At 42.1% G+C, this 18971-nt stretch overlaps 1 protein-coding gene and 1 long non-coding RNA gene across 4 annotated transcripts in view; one reads left to right on the top strand and one right to left on the bottom strand.

Annotated features, from left to right (window-relative positions):
* CHPT1 (choline phosphotransferase 1) overlaps nucleotides 1-12426 on the bottom strand; it is a 31426-nt gene extending 19000 nt beyond the window's left edge. For all 3 annotated transcript variants that reach the window (XR_001821134.2, XM_017516618.2, XM_017516611.2), the window contains exon 1: nucleotides 11924-12426. Coding sequence is in view for 2 of the 3 variants with exons in the window: in XM_017516618.2 (XP_017372107.1) it covers nucleotides 11924-12196 (273 nt within the window). In the remaining variant the exon portion in view is untranslated. The remainder of the gene's footprint in view (nucleotides 1-11923) is intronic.
* Nucleotides 11599-14076, top strand: LOC119469188. The gene is made up of 2 exons (XR_005198004.1): nucleotides 11599-11966; nucleotides 12943-14076. It is a non-coding gene; the product is annotated as an uncharacterized LOC119469188 (long non-coding RNA).
* The last annotated feature ends 4895 nt before the right edge of the window (nucleotides 14077-18971 follow it).

The raw sequence follows: 18971 nt of genomic DNA, 5'->3' as shown, positions 1-18971 counted from the left end.
TTGATTAACCCTTATACCACAGCTGGAAGTGACTCTGCCCCAAACTGTAACCTGCTCTTCATTTAGAAAAGGGAAATGAAGACTGTTTACCATTTAAAATGACTTCATTAGGATACTAGAGGCATTAAAATTTACAGTTTAAACAGGGAGAGACTGGGAGTTTAAACAGGAAAGAGAGGAAGTCCAGGGAGAAACCAAGGTTTCTGGCTGAAAGTGAAAGGTTTACTGGAGTCAGTGACTATATCCATGTTCCTGGAATAGATAATTTACAAGAGATAATATTGCAAAGGTAATGTGATCTTAAACAGTACAACAAAGGGCATTTCTTTTCTTTCCTTTTTTTTTTGTTCTTGAGACAGGGTCTTCCTCTGTCACCCAGGCTGGAGTGCAGTGGAGGATCTTGGGTCATTGCAACCTCCACTTCCTAAATCCAAGCAGTCCTACCCCTTAGCCTCTCAAGTAGCTGGGGTTACAGGCGTGTACCACCACGCCTGGCTAAATTTTTGCATTTTTGTATTTTGTGTTTTATATTTTTGTATTTAGACCGCATTTCGCCATATTTCCCAGGGTCCAACTCCTGACCTCAATTGATCCACCTGCCTCAGCCTCCCAAAGTGCTAAGATTATAGGCCACAGTCCCGGTTGACAAAGGGCATTTCTAATGTCTTATTTTATTTGATACCGAAATCCACAGAGACAGGGCAGTTATTATCATTTTCTTTTTATTAAAGATGAAAGTGAAACATATGGAAGAGTGATAATTTACATCAAGGCAAGCACTTAGGCTGGGTCCAGGAACTAGATCAGGTCTTCAGACTTGCCCTTTGATGAGATTTATCCTGCCACAGGCCACACGGACTGAATGGAACTCTTCACCTGAATTCTCAAAAACTCCCTATTCCATCAAACCTGCTGAGAAGCACTTTCCCCCTCACACAATTCAATTTCAAGTGGCAGTGAGCCACAGCAAATGATCTTCCAATATCTGGTTCACTCCTTTTCCAATTCTGCCCAAATCTTTCCAAGTTTTCCCAGTCTTCCCAAGGCCTCAGGAGCCAGACCTATCTTCTCTTTTCCCTTCGGTCATTACCTCCATTCCTAGCTAGAAGATATTAAATAGTTTGCATTTTCTCTCTTTCTTTCTAACTTGTTATCCCTGCAAACAGGTTGGGATTTATTTGGCCAGGCACAGCAGAACAACTTCCTTCCAGATGTCCCTTTCCAAAACCAGTACAATTATAGTAAAGACTGTTTTTTTTTTTTTTGTTTTTTTTTTTAAAGACACAAGGTTTCATTCTGTCACCCAGGCTGGAGTGCAGAGGCACATGCTATAACCTCAGACCCCTGGGCTCATGCAATCCTCCCACCTCAGCCTCCTCAGTAGCTAGGACTACAGGCATTTGCCACCATGCCTGGTTAATTTTTTAAATTTTTTGTAGAGAAGGCATCTGGCTATGTTACCCAGGCTGGTTTCAAACTCCTGGTCTCTAACAATCCTTCTGCTTCAGCCTCCCAAAGTGCTGGGATGATAGGCAAGTGCCACCATGCCCGGCCAGAAGAGACTCTTGACGGAAGCAGAAGCTACAGAGCCTCCCTAACTCAATTCCAGTTTTCAAGTTAACTTCAAAAATTTTAAATGTAGGATGAAAAAATTACTCTTGGTTGTGAATTATAGAGTCATAAGTAATGTATCAGGTTACTTCTATAGAAGAAACCTATTCCAAGTAGTAGAATTTCTCTAAGTAATACTGCATTCTAACATTTAAAGGTTTTACGGCTGTGTGTGGTGGCTCACACCTGTAATCCCAGCAGGGGAGGCCAAGGTCGGCTGATCACTTGAGGTCAGTAGTTTGAGACAAGCCTGGCCAACACGGTAAAAACCTGTCTCTACTAAAAATACAAAAATTAGCCGGCGGTGGTGGTGTACTCCTGTAATCCCAGCTATTCGAGAGGCTGAGGGACAAGAATCGCCTGAAGCTGGGAGGCAGAGGTTGAAGTGAGTCGCTGCACTCCAGCTTGGGCAATAGAATGAAACCCTGTCTCTGATTAAATAAATAAATAAATAAGTTTTAAACTATATAGTTTCCATAATATCTACTGTATTGAGGTGAGAGAGCAGGCATCTACTTCTCTTCTGGCCCACAACTCTGTAACTCACTGAGAAACAGCATTAGTACCTTCATCTTGGTCTCCCTAATCAATGCCGCCTGTCCCCCACACACCCAAAACAAAGCTGCAAAGTTAACTCTTTCCTTTTCCTTTCCTTCTCACCTAAGAAATTTCATTTCCTAAGGCTGAACTGATTAAAGAGGACAGGGATTGTGTCTTTTTCACTCACCCCTACATTCCCAGTACTCTAGAACATTACTCTGGCACAGAGTATATGTTTAACCAATATCCCTGAATTTATGGACCAAGGGTGACAATAAAGGTCTTTGTGCAAAAATAATTTTCTATTTGTATTACAGGAGCATTTAGGGCAGGGCCTGCATGTGCTTAGTTTAGGAGCACATCAAGGAGCACAGGAGATTAGGAGTAGCTCTTCTGGCCATTCCTAAACTAATCTTTTAAGAAGATATAGAATGACCACAAGCTCTTTACTCACTGATAAGAGTCTTTTCATAGCATAACTCTCAATCAGCCATCTTCATCCTCCAGCTCCATTCCACCCACAAAGTCCTCCTATTTACTTATGACTTCATACTGTCTCATGGCTTTTTCCTTTCTAAACACTCTTCTCATCCAATTCAGCAAAGCACTCATGTGCCCCTCCTTCAAGGACTGCCCACCTCTTACTCCACCTACAACTTCATCTAGGGAGAAATCAAACGACACAAACCTACCTGTCTCCAGTCATTCTATTCCTACCTATTCCACCTAAAAATATGCCTTCTACAAATATTTTTCAGGGTTAAAGCAGTCTTTGCAAATATACAGGCCTTCTGTTGTACCGAACATGCTCATTAGATGATTAGTACCTCAGGTATACAAATATAAGAAACTACACAATGATGACATTCATGACTTTATAACAATGCACTGTTTCTATTGTATAGTTTCCTTGGTTTTAAATGATTTCACAGGTAGCAGAACAAATTTAAAAAGCAAAGCTTTGAAATTATCGTCTTTAGTTAATGAAGGAAAGATCTAATTTAACCAAGAGAAGTAATTCTACATAAGTCATTAATTGTTTCATAATTGTAGCCTACCATTTTTTTCAAATGAGAGTTAAGTCCACTTTCTGTTGCTATAACAGAATACTAGATACTGGGTAATTTTTAAAGAAAAGATTTATTTGGCTCATGGTTCTGGAGCCTGGGAAGACCAAGAGCATGGCACTGCATCTGGTGAAAGTCTCATGCTGAGATCCACTGAGCTTACTGGACAAATTTCACTTAGAGCATTAAAATATTGATTTTCTGGAACATGTTCTTAGGTCTTCTCTAAATGAAAATATTAGATTTGATAGTTTCCGAGGTACTAGAGGTTGATGTGATCTTATTTGCATGTGGCCCCATCTTTCACATTAGAATGTAATCCTCTCATGGGCATGAGAGATGTAGTCTATCTTTTTTGTGTGTGTGTGTGTGAGATGGAGTCTTGCTCTGTTGCCCAGGCTGGAATGCAGTGGCGCAGTGGTGTGATGTTGGCTCACTGCAATCTCCACTTCCCGGGTTCAAGTGATCTCCTGCCTCAGCCTCCTGAGTAGCTGGATTACAGGTGCACACCACTACAGCTGTCTAATTTCTGTATTTTTAGTAGAGATGGGGTTTCATCTTGTTGGTCAGGCTGGTCTCGAACTCCTGACCTTGTGATCTGCCCACCTCAGCCTCCCAAAGTGCTGGGACTACAGGCTTGAGCCACTGCGTTTGGCCACGCCTGTAAAAATAGCTTTATGCTGTTTTAAAAACTCTCCTATAGGAGCTAAATACATAGAAGATGAATATCAGGCTGGGTGTGGTAGCTCACACCTGTAATCCCAGCTCTTGGAAGGCCGAGGTGGGCAGATCACTTAAGGCCAGGAGTTCAAGACCAGCCTGGCCATCATTGTGAAACTCCATCTCTACTAAAAATACAAAAATCAGCCGGGCATGGGGGTGCACGCCTGTAATCCCAGCTACTTGGGAGGCTGAGATGGGAGGATCACTTGAGCCCAGGAGGCCAAGGTTGCAGTGAGCCAAGTATTCAAAAAAAAAAAAAGTTGAAATGCACTCCAGTGGCTGTCAAATTATTAGGGAAATATTAGGAAATTCAGAAGATTATAGTCTTAAATCTTTTGGAAGGCTGAAAGGTTTTAATGGAACAGGCTGAAGGCAGCCAGTTCATTACATTAGAATTTTAAGTCACAGTGTAAGATTAGGATAACAAAGCTTCCCCAGTTAAGTCTGTTTATCCCACATCCCTTTGTCTCTACTCTGTTTACTCAATAAACTTTGTGCGGGATGGCCTTCTCCAGCGAGGTGGGAGGGGAATTATCCGGAGGGGAATTATCCGTTAATGGTGTTTACTCTGGGCCCCAGAACCGAACCAAGACCTTTAATCATTTGTAAAACCACTCTTTTAACCATGTTAATTATCCACAAACATGTTGACTTAGAACCTCTGTTATTAAGTCTATACTAAATAAATGTGAGGAAGGACAGGGAGCTGTGGTGGCTTAGCTGCAATCACCCTCTGATAGTAGCTGACAACCATCCCTAGCCCACTCAGATTCACAGTATAGTAGGTGTGAGAGTGCATTCATTCATCTATCATTGAGTTAGGGTCTGCAGGACAGACCTCCGCAGGTGATGATCAGCATCTCAGGTGGTGACCCCGACGTGATACTTGTCACAGCTGGTGCCCGAATAGGGGACCTAATAACGTGACCGATGCTACAGCCAGTGTCCCCATGTGAGGAGACCAATGCCACAGCAGGTGCCTTGTGAGATCAATGCCACACAAAACAAAAAAGCAACAGGAAGAATACATGAACCAGGTTTTTCTTGCAGAGTGGGGTTAGGGGCATAGACTCGAGATTCTGCTTGCACCCACATTTGCTCTGCTACTTACTGGCTAAGTGAGTTGGATGAATTACTTTTCAGTGTCTTAGTCTTTCCATTTGAAAAATGGGAATAATCATTGTTCCCCTCTCATTGTGAAAATTAAATAAAGTATTGCATGTAAAATGTTTATAAAAGTGCTGGGCATATGGAAGGTGCTCAGTATTTGTTACTGTTACTGTTATTACTGATACTCCATCAGATAATTTTAGGTGATCTGTAGGTAAAGTTTTCATTTGAATATTTGTTTATTTTAATATATTTTGAAAAAATTTAATGTATTTTTAAAAATAGGGCTGGGTGCAGTGGCTCACACATGTAATACCAGCAGTTTGGGAGGCTGAGTGAGGTGGGTGGATCACCTGAGGTCAGGATTTCCAGCCCAGCCTGACCAACATAGTGAAACCCCATCTCTACTAAAAAACACAAAATTTGCCAGGCATAGTCGTGCACACCTGTAATCCCAGCTGCTTGGGAGGCTGAAGCAGGAGAACTGCTTGAACCTAGGAGGTAGAACTTGCAGTGAACTGAGATCGCGCCATTGCACAAGAGTGAAACACCGTTTCAAAAAAGAAAGAAAGAAAGAAAGAAAGAAAGAAAGAAAGAAAGAAAAAGAAAGAAAGAAAGAAAGAAAAAGAAAGAAAGAAAGAAAGAAAGAAAGAAAGAAAGAAAGAAAGAAAGAAAGAAAGAAAGAAAGAAAGATAGCATGTCTTATCTATGATTTTATAAATATCAAATCAGAGTAGGGGTCTAGGTTTTTAAAGGAGAGTTGCTTAAAGTTGACATAAAGAAAAATAGTAAATAAAAGCTAGTATAGATGGTATATAAAAGCAAAAATTCCCAAACTAGAAAATACTGGAACTATACAGTGTTCATTACGTGAATGTTTATACTGAAAACAAAACAAAACAAAACAAAACAAAACAAAAACCTCCTTGCTTGAAATGGCCTTGGATGAATTGACATCTATGCAGAAGGGAATTAGATAACCAATAACTATTAGGTCAGCTGGTAACAAGAAGATTTCAATTATCAAAACATTGATCGACTTCTTTCTTCATAAAAATAGAAACTGCACTTCTAAGAGGTAGGACGAAAGGAAATTAAAAGACATATTGTGCATATGTAAAAAATGTAAATGCTAATATGCTGTTAAAGGTAGACTTTGTACCCAGACAGGTGACTCGAGATTTTTTTGTCATTATTCCAGAGGTCACAAGAGATTCTATGATTTTTAAAAGAGAATTTATGGAGTTTCTAATAGACTGTTAATTGACTCTGGAAGACATAAGAAGCAGAAATGATTGATTGCTCCATTCCTGCAATTGCTCTAACCCACTATATGCCTATGATGTGGTTATGACATTGTTTATTGGGAGCCTGTACTGCGCAGGGCATTTCCTTGTTTACAGAGGGAAAGTTCCCACCTGAGGCCTGGGGAGGCTCCAGAGGAGTCTTGGTGATCAGAAAGGTAAGACCATTCTCTGCCATGCCAATCAGGAAGGCCCTAGGGGTTTACTGGTTTCGACCCAGACCTTTGGTCTTGGCTCATTTGAGGAACCAGCATTTGAGAAGAGCACACCCATTTTTAGGAAATTAGGCAGATTATCAGCTATGGCAAAGGAAACCAGACGGATATCACACACAAATGCAGTTAAGCCAGCACTTCAGAGCCAACAGGATTTTCTCATAACTTAAGAAATCTGTACTTTGAAAGGTGGCTTTTGTTTTTATATTTAATGTGGATCATTTTGGTTTTCTTTCTTCTTTAATGCTTACTAGCGTTCTAGTTGAAAATGCCAGCCTGTCACTGTGCTAAGGGGAACAAAAAGAGAGAGGGTGTGAAGAGAATTCTCCTGAGGCCAAATCTATCATCCAAATCAATTGTACTGGGTTGCTTCTGTTCTTTTCTTTAACTTCACAAAACCCAAGTGGTCTGGTTGTAGCCTTATACCCCAATCAAATGCACCAGGAAGAAAATTTAAAGCTTTTTCTATATACCACAATGCCATGTTTTATCCATACTTGAACCAGAATTTGAAAGGAGAAACAGTTTTATTCCTTAGGAATTAAGTATAGTGAAGCCATAGGAATCAAGGGAAGCTACCTCCACAATATCTGAAGAAGCTCCTTCTAGATGGCGGGGATCTAGTGGGTGAGGCAAGGAGGCACCAAATGGCTGCAGAAGTTAAGGAGGCATTTGTTCTCATGGTCCTGCAAAGGCATCCTTAAATTTTGAGACCGGGCTTGCCTGACCCTAAGTCCCTCCCTGCTTCTGTCTCCTGGACATCTAGAGTTTATATTTTGTTTTAATGAGAGAGGTCACTGCCTTACAAGAGTCCTGCCTTAATAAACGATGCTCGAAAAGTTACTGAGCTGGTTTAGAAAAAGAGGGAATAAAAGAGTGATAAAAAGGAAATATACTAGATCTCAAAGAAACCAAACCTATTAAAAAAAAAATCTGAGTAGGAATCGACAGGTTATTTCCTTTTTTTTCCTATCATTCCTCCCCAAAATAACTCTTCCATATGTAATACAAAGGTAATATGCAGTACAAGGGCAACCTTAAGAAATGGTTTATTCTCTGTTTAAAATGTGAGTTATTTAAAAAGCAGTTATTTAAACAGAGAATAAGCCATTTCTTAAGGTGTTTCTGGCATCCTCAGGTATAATCACTTTTCCGAGTGAGGAGGAGAGAATGCTACTAGGCTGGTGCCAGAAGAACTAGATTCAAATCACTGAGTTACTACATATATAAATGTAGGAATTACATTAAATAATCTCTAAGATCCTTCCAAACTCTAAGAATCTAGGAATGGGGTCCAGGGACTACACACTTAGGGTGATGTTCAGATAGAATTGCTTCATCAAGGTGAGGAGACAAAGTTTTTGTTTTCTCCATTCACTCCAACACTTGCTTACTCTACTTAAAATTACCAAGGCCAAATAACTGCTGAGTATTTAAGCCAAGAACAGCTAAAACTGAATAAGGGTTGAAAAACGTCATCTCCTGAGATTACATTGTGTTATTTCATTCATGCAGCCAATAATTTAGAAAACATTTACTAGGCATCTGTTTGATGTAAAGCACTGTGCTATGGAGATTATACAAATGAATGAGCAATTGCTGTCTGGTCTTAAAATCTGGCAGGCTGTCCTGCTTAATAAGAACACAGATAACCAAAATAAAATGGTGAAGATCCACAGGAGAGCTACAAAGCCCTGTAAAGGAGGCATAGCTCTGGCTTGGAATCCTGGTTCCCACTTAAAGGTATGTGATTATAGAAGAGGTTAATTTTCCTTCAGTTTCCTCATCCATAAAATGAGGATATTAATAATACCTTTTTCATAAGGTTGTTGAGAGGATTCAATGAGATAATAAAATAAAAGTGACTTAACATCATGCCTGATAAAGCATAAATACCCAGTAAATGTTAGTTACTATTGTCATTATCATGGGAATTCAGAGCGGTTGATTTGACTTAGGAGAAAGAAGATAACTTTCATAAGGATATAGCGTTAGAATTGGGTGTACAAAGATGGGTACATAGTTAGATAAGTGGTACAGAAGAAAGGAAGAGGAAGGACAAGAAGGAGAGAAATCCTTGCTATAGCACAAAGTTCAATTTGGCTGGAGTAGAAAGTTCCTTAACGGAAATAATGGCTTGAAAAGCAGTTTACAGAAGCTACACATAAATCACAACTTTTTTTCTGTTAGTTTCCCTTCATCCCCAGTCATGTCTAGAAATTAGCATGGTAGTTAAAAACATATCAAATGTTATTATTAATGCGGTCAGCATTAAAGCCCATATGAGTAGATACGCTCAAGCATCTAAATCCAAAAACCTTATGGATTTTTTCTGACCCTTTCTGGAAGCAATTTGTCAAATCTGAAAAAGCATTAAGAATTCTCATGTCTGAGAATCAAAAAACAAGTCCCAAGCCACGTTAAAATCACTTAACATCTCTGGGCTTCAATTTTCTCCTAGGAAAACATATACTATTGTGACTTTAGGATAGATGGATAGAAGAAACACTAGATGGTAGGAAGGCCATTGCAGGGGAAAACTTGCCAACCTCTTTGGGTTGATACAAGACACAAATGCAACCATGGATGTGAAAGCACTTAACATACTTGTATTATATAAAACATTAGATATTTTTATTTTTGAAGTCATACCAACTTAGATCAGAATCCTACCTGATCCACTCATTTACTAGTTCTATGACCTTAAGGGAAAATAGCCAGAAACTGCTATGCTCTTCACACTATTGCTGGGCTTTTACCAAACAAGCAACGTGGATCTGGTAATGGCATTTCCACCCCTGCATCAGTCACTTAGAAGCACATGCAGGTTCTAATAACATAATTTCAGAAACTCTTGTTTTTATTTTAACTCTCATTTCCCCTTCCTGGGCCATTTGATTTTGCACTTTATTTTTAAATGCCTCCAATCCCCACCCTCTATCTCTTTTTTTTTTTTTTCATGAGGCTAAGCCCAAAAACTAATGAATCATAAATGTACCTCTTCCACCAGGCCTCCCTTTACCTTCCTAAGCAGAAGCTCTTGACTTTTTGTATGCCCTGTTCTTTCTAAGTGCTCAACAAATGCTTCTTAAGTTAATAATAACATTGAAGAGTCCACACTTAACTGGCCAATATCAGAAACATCCAAATGCTGTTAGCTGAACGTGGACCCAACCAAAACTAAATTTTATTATGTGTTTTCAGGATGTTGTCTAACAACAGTAATATTTTTAATGTGTTGAGTAATATTTTTAATTTGTTAGGCACATTACAATCTTCTACATTTATCTGCCTATATAGCATTTGGTCCTCACTGCGTCCTTGTCAAATTGTTTTGGCAGGCATTATTTTCTTTTCTTTTTTTTTTTTTTTTTTTAAGTGACTCTCCTCAGCCTCCTGAGTAGCTGGGATTACAGGTGGGCACCACCACGCCTGGCTAATTTTTGTATTTTTAGTAAAGATGGGGTTTCACCATATTGATCAGGCTGGTCTCCAGCTCCTGGCCTCAGGTGATCCACCCACCTCAGCCTCCCAAAGTGCTGGGATTACAGGCGTGAGCCACCGCACCCGGCTATTTTCTATTTTATATATGGGAACACAGACCCAGCAGGTCTGTTGTGGAAGAGCCCGTTAGAAACCAGGACCTCCTCCACTTCCAACCAGCAATCCTTTCATTCTGTTACACTCTCTCTGGGAAATTCTAGAAGCAGGCAGCAAAACAACCAAAAACTAAAGCAGCTTACTTTTTCATATGTGGTATGTAAGTGAATACCAATGGCAAATGACAATGGGAATGTCTATTAAGAAATACATAATAAGCCTGGTGCAGTGGCTCACACCTGTAATCCCAGAATTTTGGGAGGCTGAGGCAGGCGGATCACTTGAGGTCAGGAGTTCAAGACCGGCCTGGCCAACATGGTGAAACCCCATCTCTACTAAAAATATAAAAATTAGCCAGGCATGGTGGCAGGCGCCTGTAGTCCCAGCTACTCAGGATGCTGAGGCAAGGGAACGCTTGAACCCAGGAGGCAGAGGTTGCAGTGAGCTGAGATCACCACACTGCACTACAGCCTGGGCGACAGAGCAAGACTCTGTCGCAAAAAAAAAAAAAAAAAAAAAAAAAAAAAAAAAAAAAAAAGAAAAAAAAATACATAATAAGCACATTGATCAATTGACAAGATATTTTAAAATGTAGGCTCAACCTAATATTTTTTTAAAAGGATGCATTAGCCTGGCCAACATGGTGAAACCCCCCTATCAACTAAAAACAGCAAAATTAGTTGGCCATGGTGGCGCTCGCCTGTGATCCCAGCTACTTGGAAGGCTGAAGCAGAACAATCGTTTGAACCCTGAAGGCAGAAGTTGCGGTGAGCCTAGATCGAGCCACTGCACTCCAGCCTGGATGACAGAGCAAAACCCTGTCTCAGTAACAACAACAACAACAACAACAAAATGGATGCATGCGTGGAGGGCATGAAATATTTCCGTTAATCCAACCTCAACCTCCTTTAGTCCTCCACAAGGCCTATACTTAAATGATTATAAAGGGACTTCACTATTTGGAGCAAAGAATACAAAGACTGTCACAAAATGTGCCATGTAATATTTATCCCACGCAGTATAAATTATAGATGGGAGCGAACTCCATTCTGTCGCCTATCCCTCCACACTCAGCCCAAACCCCATATTTACTCCTTATTTTGGGCAAAGGTCATAAAATTATTGCCAATAAAATGTTGGGTTTTTGATCCCTAGGTTAAGATGACAAAAATATATATATATATCGCCTTGATAACATTCCAGTCTGTTTTTCTTGAAAAAGTCGATGAAGCAAAGAGGAAGTTACCTCTTAAAAGTAACTTATCTTTGATCAGTGCTACCAGTCATTTCAGAATCACTAGCTCAACCTTCCAGAAACAAACGGTTATGAAAGTATTCAAAGAGCGTCTCGGGCTTGGCACAAGTCCCTGTGCCAGGCAGGACAGAGAAGGGGGCGTTCAGTCCCCAGTGTGCAAAGCACCCGACCGCAGGTCCATCCCACAGGTTGGCGCCGCATGGGGTAGCGGCTGGGCAGGTGCCCTCCAGCCCCTGCGCGGACTTAGGACAGGGGTAGTGACCTCAATTGACAACCCCTCCGCTGCCCGGGGGAGGCTCGAGATGGTCACGGGATTGGGATAGTGGTGTGACAGTCTCCAGGCGGCGCGGGGCGGACACCGCACGGGGCAGTGGCCAGTCCACCCCTCCGGGGCCCAGGAGAGGCTCAGCCGCGCGTGGCTCTGCCCTCTCCCCAGAGCCTCCAGCGCCCCGCCCGCGGCGCATCTGGGGCCGGGCTCGGGCGAGCGGCCAGCCCTACCTCCTCGGTGGCCGTGGGGCAGTAGGAGATGAGCACGAGCGTGGTGAGCATGTTAACGGCGAGCCCGAGCAGGGTGATGGAGTTGGGGGCCATCCAGAGCGGGATCCACTGGAGCAGCCAGGTCCAGTAGAGCTGCAGCGGCGGCTCCAGCAGCGAGACGCCAGCCGCGCTGTAGCGGTGCTCCTCCAGCCGCCGCAGCTGCGCGGCGCTCAGCGGCTCGCCCAGCGCCCTCAGCCACCGCGGCGCGGGCTTGGCCCCGGCGCCTGCCGCCATGGCCGCCTGCGGGGGCCCCGCCGACGCCACCTAGCGCAGCCCGCGCGGGGCGCTGGGGGCGGGAAGAGGTGGAGGGAGGGGCTCGCGGCCCGAGCCTGCGCCTGTCCGCCCCGCGCGGCGAGGTGGAGGTCAGGCCGAGCTGCCCGGGTCCCGGGTCCCCGGGCCCCCGCCCCCTCAGCGGTGGGGCCGCTGGCGCGTCTCGCGGGTGGGGCGGGGCCTCGGGGAGGGGTCCGGCTAGGGGCGGGGAGGCGGGCGCGGCGCTCGCGGGTCACCCTCGGCGCCCGCCAACGGCAACTTGCTATTGGCGATCGAGGTCCCTGACTTCCAGGGGCCGGCCGCACTGCGCCTGAGGTCTGATTTCTTCACCCAGGGCGGGCGTCGGATTACGCCCTGATGGAGTGTCCTCGCAGGGTGCACCGCGACAGAGCCGGCTCCTCTCCTAGAGGTGGGAACACGACTCCGGCCGCCCTGGGTCAACCACTGCAGGACCACGCTGGCTGCCCGCGGAGCCTGGGGGTTTTCGTGTGGGAACACAGTTTTGCAGGTCTGGGGTTACCTGCTTGGTAAACACAATTCTCCCTTCCTGCACGGAGGAAGGCGGCCCTGCCATGTATTCGCTCTAGAGACCCCCTCACTGCAGGTTCAGAGACCAAGGTTTTGAAACTGAAAATCAGGGCTTAGAAACACTATCTAACAAGGAGACCGAATGGCTGAAACCCCAATACCTATTTTTTTTTTTTTTCCAGCGCATTTGATGCCAGCAGGGTTGGATATTTTTACACACGATCTTCCCTGGAATTGAGGGCCGGAACCCAGGCATGTCCTCCCCCTGCACCGGGGAATAGACCGGCTTGCTACGCATTGGAGGGTCACTGGCCCCTTATCTCACAATGCACTCTCTTGGACAGGGGACATCTGTCATAAACATGTTCTGTTGTACAACCTGAGACAGGCCCGTCACTCTCTTCACTTCATGGTTCTGATCTGTACGCACTTTCTAAGGCCTAGGACAAGCCAGAAATTGCTTCCAAGACACTTGCGTGGCGCAACCTCTATCAGCAAGCGCATCAGGGATCCACAAACTGCTCCCGTGGGCCAGGGCCAGCCCACTGCCTGTTTTCCTACAGCCCTCCAGCTAAGTACGGTTTTTACATTTTTAAATGATTGGGAAAAAATCCAAAGAATACTATTTTGTAATGTGAAATTATATGAAATTCAAAGTTCAGTGCCACAAATAAAGCCATGTCTATTTCTTACATATTTTTTGGCTGCCTTCATGCTACAGAGGCAGCAGAATTCAATTGTGACAGAGACCATACGGCTGGCAAAGCCTGGAATAAGTCCTACTAGGCCCTTTAAGGAAAAAAGTGGCAACCACTGCCTTAGAGCAATGAGGATGTCTACAGACCAAGCATATGTGTTTTAGGAATATGTATCTTCTCATCTTTAATGTGAAAAGCGATGCTGACAAATGCAGGAAAGGAAATGGAATGATGGAGATCCACTTTTAACACTGCCGGCTTATGTGCAGTGATCGTGACAGTACCTACTTTTTAATTTACCAATGCCATGAATTGTCCAAGGAAAAACCCTTTTTCAGATTAGCAAATTTTACTGTATTAAAAATAATTTCTAATGTACATCAAAAGACATCATAAAGAGAATGAAAACGCAAGCCATAAACTGGAAAAAGGCATTTCCTTCAAATAAAACCCACAATGACTAGTACCCAGATTACGTAAAGAACTCCTAAAAATCAGTCAGAAACAAAAATAATCAATGGGGCTATGTTCAGTTTCTATAGCAGAAACCCTGGAACATGGTAATGTAAAGAAAATATTTCTCTCTCACATGAAAGAAGTATATAATTGGCACTCCAAGATTGGTACGATGTTTCCATGGTCATCAGGAACTCAGGCTGTTCTGCCTCTCTGCTCCAGTATCCTCTCTGACTTGTATCTATAAGGTCATCTCATGGTTCGGAATGGCTAGTGAGGCTCCAGTCATCCTATTTGCATTTCAAGCAGCAGGAAGTAGGAAGAGGAGAGGAAAAAAAAAAGGTAGATACACTGGCTGGCGAGCAAACTGGGGTGCCTCTCCAAAAGTCCCAAACAGTACTTCTTCATACAGTAGTCCCCCTTCGTCCCTGGTTTCACTTTCTGCAGTTTTAGTTACCCACAGTCAACCATAGTCCAAAAATATTAAATGGAAAATTCCAGAAATAAACAATGTATGAGTTTTAAATTGCATGCCATTCTGAGTAGTGTGATGAAATCTCACACAGTCCCACTCTTCCCCACTCAGGACATGCATCATCTCTTTGTCCAGTGTATCCCTACTTTATATGCCACCTGTCCGTTAGTCATGCATTAGCCATCTTGGTTATCCAATAGAAACAACATGGTATATATAGGGTGCTGTACTATCCATAGTTTCAGGCAACAATTGGGGGTCTTGGAATATATCCCCTGGAGATAAGGGGACTGTTGTTTTATACATCTCATTGGCCAGAACTTAATTAATGTGCCATACCTCAGTGGAAGTGTTAGCTAGGAAGAATAGATGGTTGCAACCACTTGAAAAACAACCTGGCATTTTCTGATAAAGTTGAACATGCATATACTCCAATACCGCAATTCTGATCGAGAATATATCCTAAAGAAATTCTTGCACAGGTATCGTAGGAGATAGGTATAAGAATATTCATGATACCTTTGTTATACAATAACCAAAAGCTGTAAATAACTTATATGTCCACTAATGCTGAATGGGTAAGTAAACTGGTATTTTCAAGTAACTTAATATTATGTGGCAAGTTTAATATAGCAGTAAAAATGAACTATAGCTACACTTATGAACATGAATGAATTGCACAAGCATACATTGAGTGAAAAAAAAGCAGATATATTAGTCAGCTTGGGTTGTCATAACAAAATACCATAGACTGACTAGCTTAGACAAAAGGACTTTATTTCTCACAGTTCTGAAGGATGGGAAGTCCAAAGTCAAAGTGTGTTTCTTAGTGAGGATCTCTTCCTGGCTTGCAGATGGCCACCTTCTATGTTCTCACATGGCACAGAGAGAGAGAGAGAGGAAGCTCTCTGGTGTCTCCTTATAAAGTCCTTATAAAAGCACTTATCTCCTCATGAAGGCCCCACCCTTGTGATATCCAATATCCTAAAGGCTCCGTCTCCAAATACCATCACACTGTGGAGGATTAGGGCTTCAACATATGAATGGGGGTGGAGTAAGGGCAGGATACCATTCTGTCCATATCAGCAGGTCATAGACAAAATGCACGCAGTATTATTTTACTTATATAATGTTCAAAAACATGCAACTGCACTTCACAGTTCCCATGTGGCAAAGCAATGAGGAAAAGAAAAAGAATTTTAAGTACAATCCTGCTAGTGGTTACTCCTGATAGAGAGGAAGGGAAATGCAGTTGTAGAGGGGCACATGGCAGGTTTCAAAGGTATTGGTAATTGTTTTAGAATGGAGCTAGGCAAACTACAGCAGCCTAAAGGAAATAAAAGTTGATTTTTCCCACATTGATGTCTGGATAGGCATGGTAGGGCTACATGGCAGCTCGATGGTGTCAGAGACACAGATTTCTTTCATTTTATTGGTCTGCCACCGTTAGGATGTTGTCCTTGTCCTTGTGGTCAAAAGTGGCTGGCCACAACTCCCAACCAATTCGAAGGAGGAAAAGGGAAGGGGCTGCTATGCTCCTTTCTTCTGAAGGCCGTGACCAAAGTTTGCACACATCACTGCTGCTCTCATTCCACTGGCCAGAACTTGACCTGTCGCCCAGGCTGGAGTGCAGTGGCGCAACCTCAACACACGTCAACCTCCTTCCAGGTTCAAGTGATTCACCTGCCTCAGCCTCTTGAGTAGCTGAGACTACAAGTACGCACCACAACACCCAGCTAATTTTTGTATTTTTAGTAGGGATGGGTTTTCACCATGTTGGCCAGGCTGGTCTCAAATGCCTGATCTCAAATGATAGTACTGCCTTGGTCTCCCAAAGTGCTGGGATTACAGGTGTGAGCCACCACAATTGGCCAAAACAGGTCTATTATTATTGAAAAGTGAGACAGTGAGTATTGCAGGGGGCCATCAAGCTGTCTCAATCACAGTTTTTTAACAGAGTAATAGTGTGTTCATTTTACTATTATTTAAGCCATTTATATCTATATATATCTACATATATATAGTTTATCCTATGCCAAGCATATATATGATATATATCTACATATATATTTATACTATTTACATATACATACATCTATATCTACATTTATCTACATAGATACAGATGGCATAAATATTTGTATATTCTACAAATATGAAATGTCATAATTTAAAAATAGTAAAAGTGTAAATATAAAAACCATTTTTTTAAGTACTCATCATGCTCTAAGGTGATTTTTCCCTATGCTTCTTTGCTGAATTTTAGGAAATTTCAAATTAATTCAAGACATACTAAGGCATATTTATTTCTTCTACCTTAGCCCTCTCTAACATACTCTAATGTCAAAGAAGTCTATTAGAGATTTCCTAATTTTATTTCTCGCATCATGGCCCCCTTCCATTTTCACGGTTTGTTATGTAGTGATTGATATATACAATGTTTCCCCCTTTTCTTGAGTTAAACTGGTAGCTCACATTGATGAGTTTCTATCCTATGCTAAGCACTGTTCTAAACATCAGGAGTTATCTCAGCTGCTCCTCACAAAAACTCTATGAAATAGACCATTGTTATCCCCATTTTACAGATGAGGAAACTGAAACACAGTGAGGTTCAAAAACTTACCCATGACTGCACAGCTAGTGGAGCGGTAAAGCCAGGATTCAAGCCCATGTAGTCTGATTTCTGAGCTTATGTCCCCAATGACTGCAAAATGCCACCTATTAACTTACATGTATTAAATGTAGGAATTTAGTGGGTACTTTTGTCAATATGGAACAGTCGAATTTCTATATATCATGTTGGTTTTGTGCCATTCCAGTCCATTCTAAATATTATGACAAAAATTATTGTACTAAATTTACTAAAACTAATGATATATTCCCTTGTTCTGAAGCCTTTGATAAAGTCCAACCTCCCTCACTTGGCGTTTGAAGGCCCACTTTACCCTCCTAGTCTTACCTCCCTAATCTCTCTTCCTGCATTCTTCTCCCTGTCTCATGCTCCAGCTGCCTGAGCCCATTGGCTGGCCCCAAACCCACTCTCATTCGTTCCCTGTTAGGGAGTACCCTCAATCCCTTATTATCCCTATCACACTGCCCATCACTCAAGACTCAGCTTAAATTCCACCTTCTTGAAAATGACCTCTCGGATTCTTCCAGTTTAATCCTCCTGCTCCTACACAACCAGAGCACTCTGTACACTGTTACGTAGGCTATCTTTGTTCAGTTACTTGTGTATTGATTAGCCTCCCTACCCAGCTCATAAAGTGTCAGACCATCCCTGCACTGAGTGTGTTCCTCAATGCCTGGCATCCGGTAGACGTCCATAATTCAAAAAAAATTATTTAAAAATAATTACAGACACACAGGAAGTTGCAAAAATAGTACCAAAAATCCCTTGTACAAAGCATCCTCGTATGGAAACTTCTCACATTTCCAAAGCACAATAGGGATGCATAAATGTTTATTTGATGGTTTAACTAAATTGAATTCCTTTCCCAAAGGAGAAAGAACATCTTGCTTTAGGCTCTTGGTTTTACTACTAGTTCTTTTGTGTAACTTTCAGTGATATTTAAAATCTTCCTCAACATCCTTAATCTCTAGGCCAACTTTCCAGAAAATGTTAAACAGTGTCATACAGGCAGATTAGGTACTGTTGTGTATGAAATAGCCAGTTAAAAGTCCATGGACTTTCATTGGTTTGAAAGAAAGAATGGGTTGCAGTAAGAAATCACCTGGCTAAAGGCCGGGCATGGTGGCTCACGCCTGTAATCCCAGCACTTTGAGAGGCTGAGCCAGGCGGATCACGAAGCCAGGAGTTTGAGACCAGCCTGGCCAACACGGTGAAACCCAGTCTCTATTAAAAATGCAAAAATTAGCCATGCGTGGTGGCACACACCTGCAATCCCAGCTACTCAGGAAGCTGAGGCAGGAGAATCTCTTGAACCCAGGAGACAGAGGGTGCAGTGAGCCCAGATCATGCCACTGCACTCCAGACTGGGCAACAGAGTGAGACCCTGTCTCAAAAAAAAAAAAAAAAAAAAAAAATCACTTGTCTAGGCTTGCGTTGGAATAGAATTTTATCATGAAGCATCAAGCTATCTGTGTGTTTAGAATTCTGAGCTTTAGATCTATAGGCTGGAGTATTTGTCATTAGTATAGTTTTATGGTATAATACTTGCTTTACTTGCTTGAGTTTTGTATTTTTATGGTTTTGTACTTTGAGACTCTAAAGTCTAAATTTTATGGAACTATGGTGCTTTACAAAATTCATGGGTAGATAGGCAGTGTTCAATAACAGATTGACTAAAACCTTTGCTCTCCTCTCTAAAAATGCTTAATTTCCTGGACAGGATCAGAAAACAAAATTTCACAATACAATCCCTGAGATGTTGTAATTGTGCCCTTTATCTGAAATTGCAAAAGCAATTTAGGGTTAAGAAAACTGATTTCCTTCAGAGAGACACATTTCTTAGCATTGGATCTTGTTTATATCCTTTAATCATTTTTTTTAAATAATCTTTTTCAGAGTTTATATCCTACTGCTGTAAAATGCTTTCTCTGGTATGATTTGAGAAACACT

The sequence above is a fragment of the Cebus imitator genome, unplaced genomic scaffold (assembly GCF_001604975.1).
Source record: "Cebus imitator isolate Cc_AM_T3 unplaced genomic scaffold, Cebus_imitator-1.0 Scaffold18, whole genome shotgun sequence".
NCBI lineage: Eukaryota > Metazoa > Chordata > Mammalia > Primates > Cebidae > Cebus > Cebus imitator.
The sequence above is the reverse complement of the archived record's forward strand: the minus strand, read 5'-3'. Positions and strand labels throughout refer to the sequence as shown.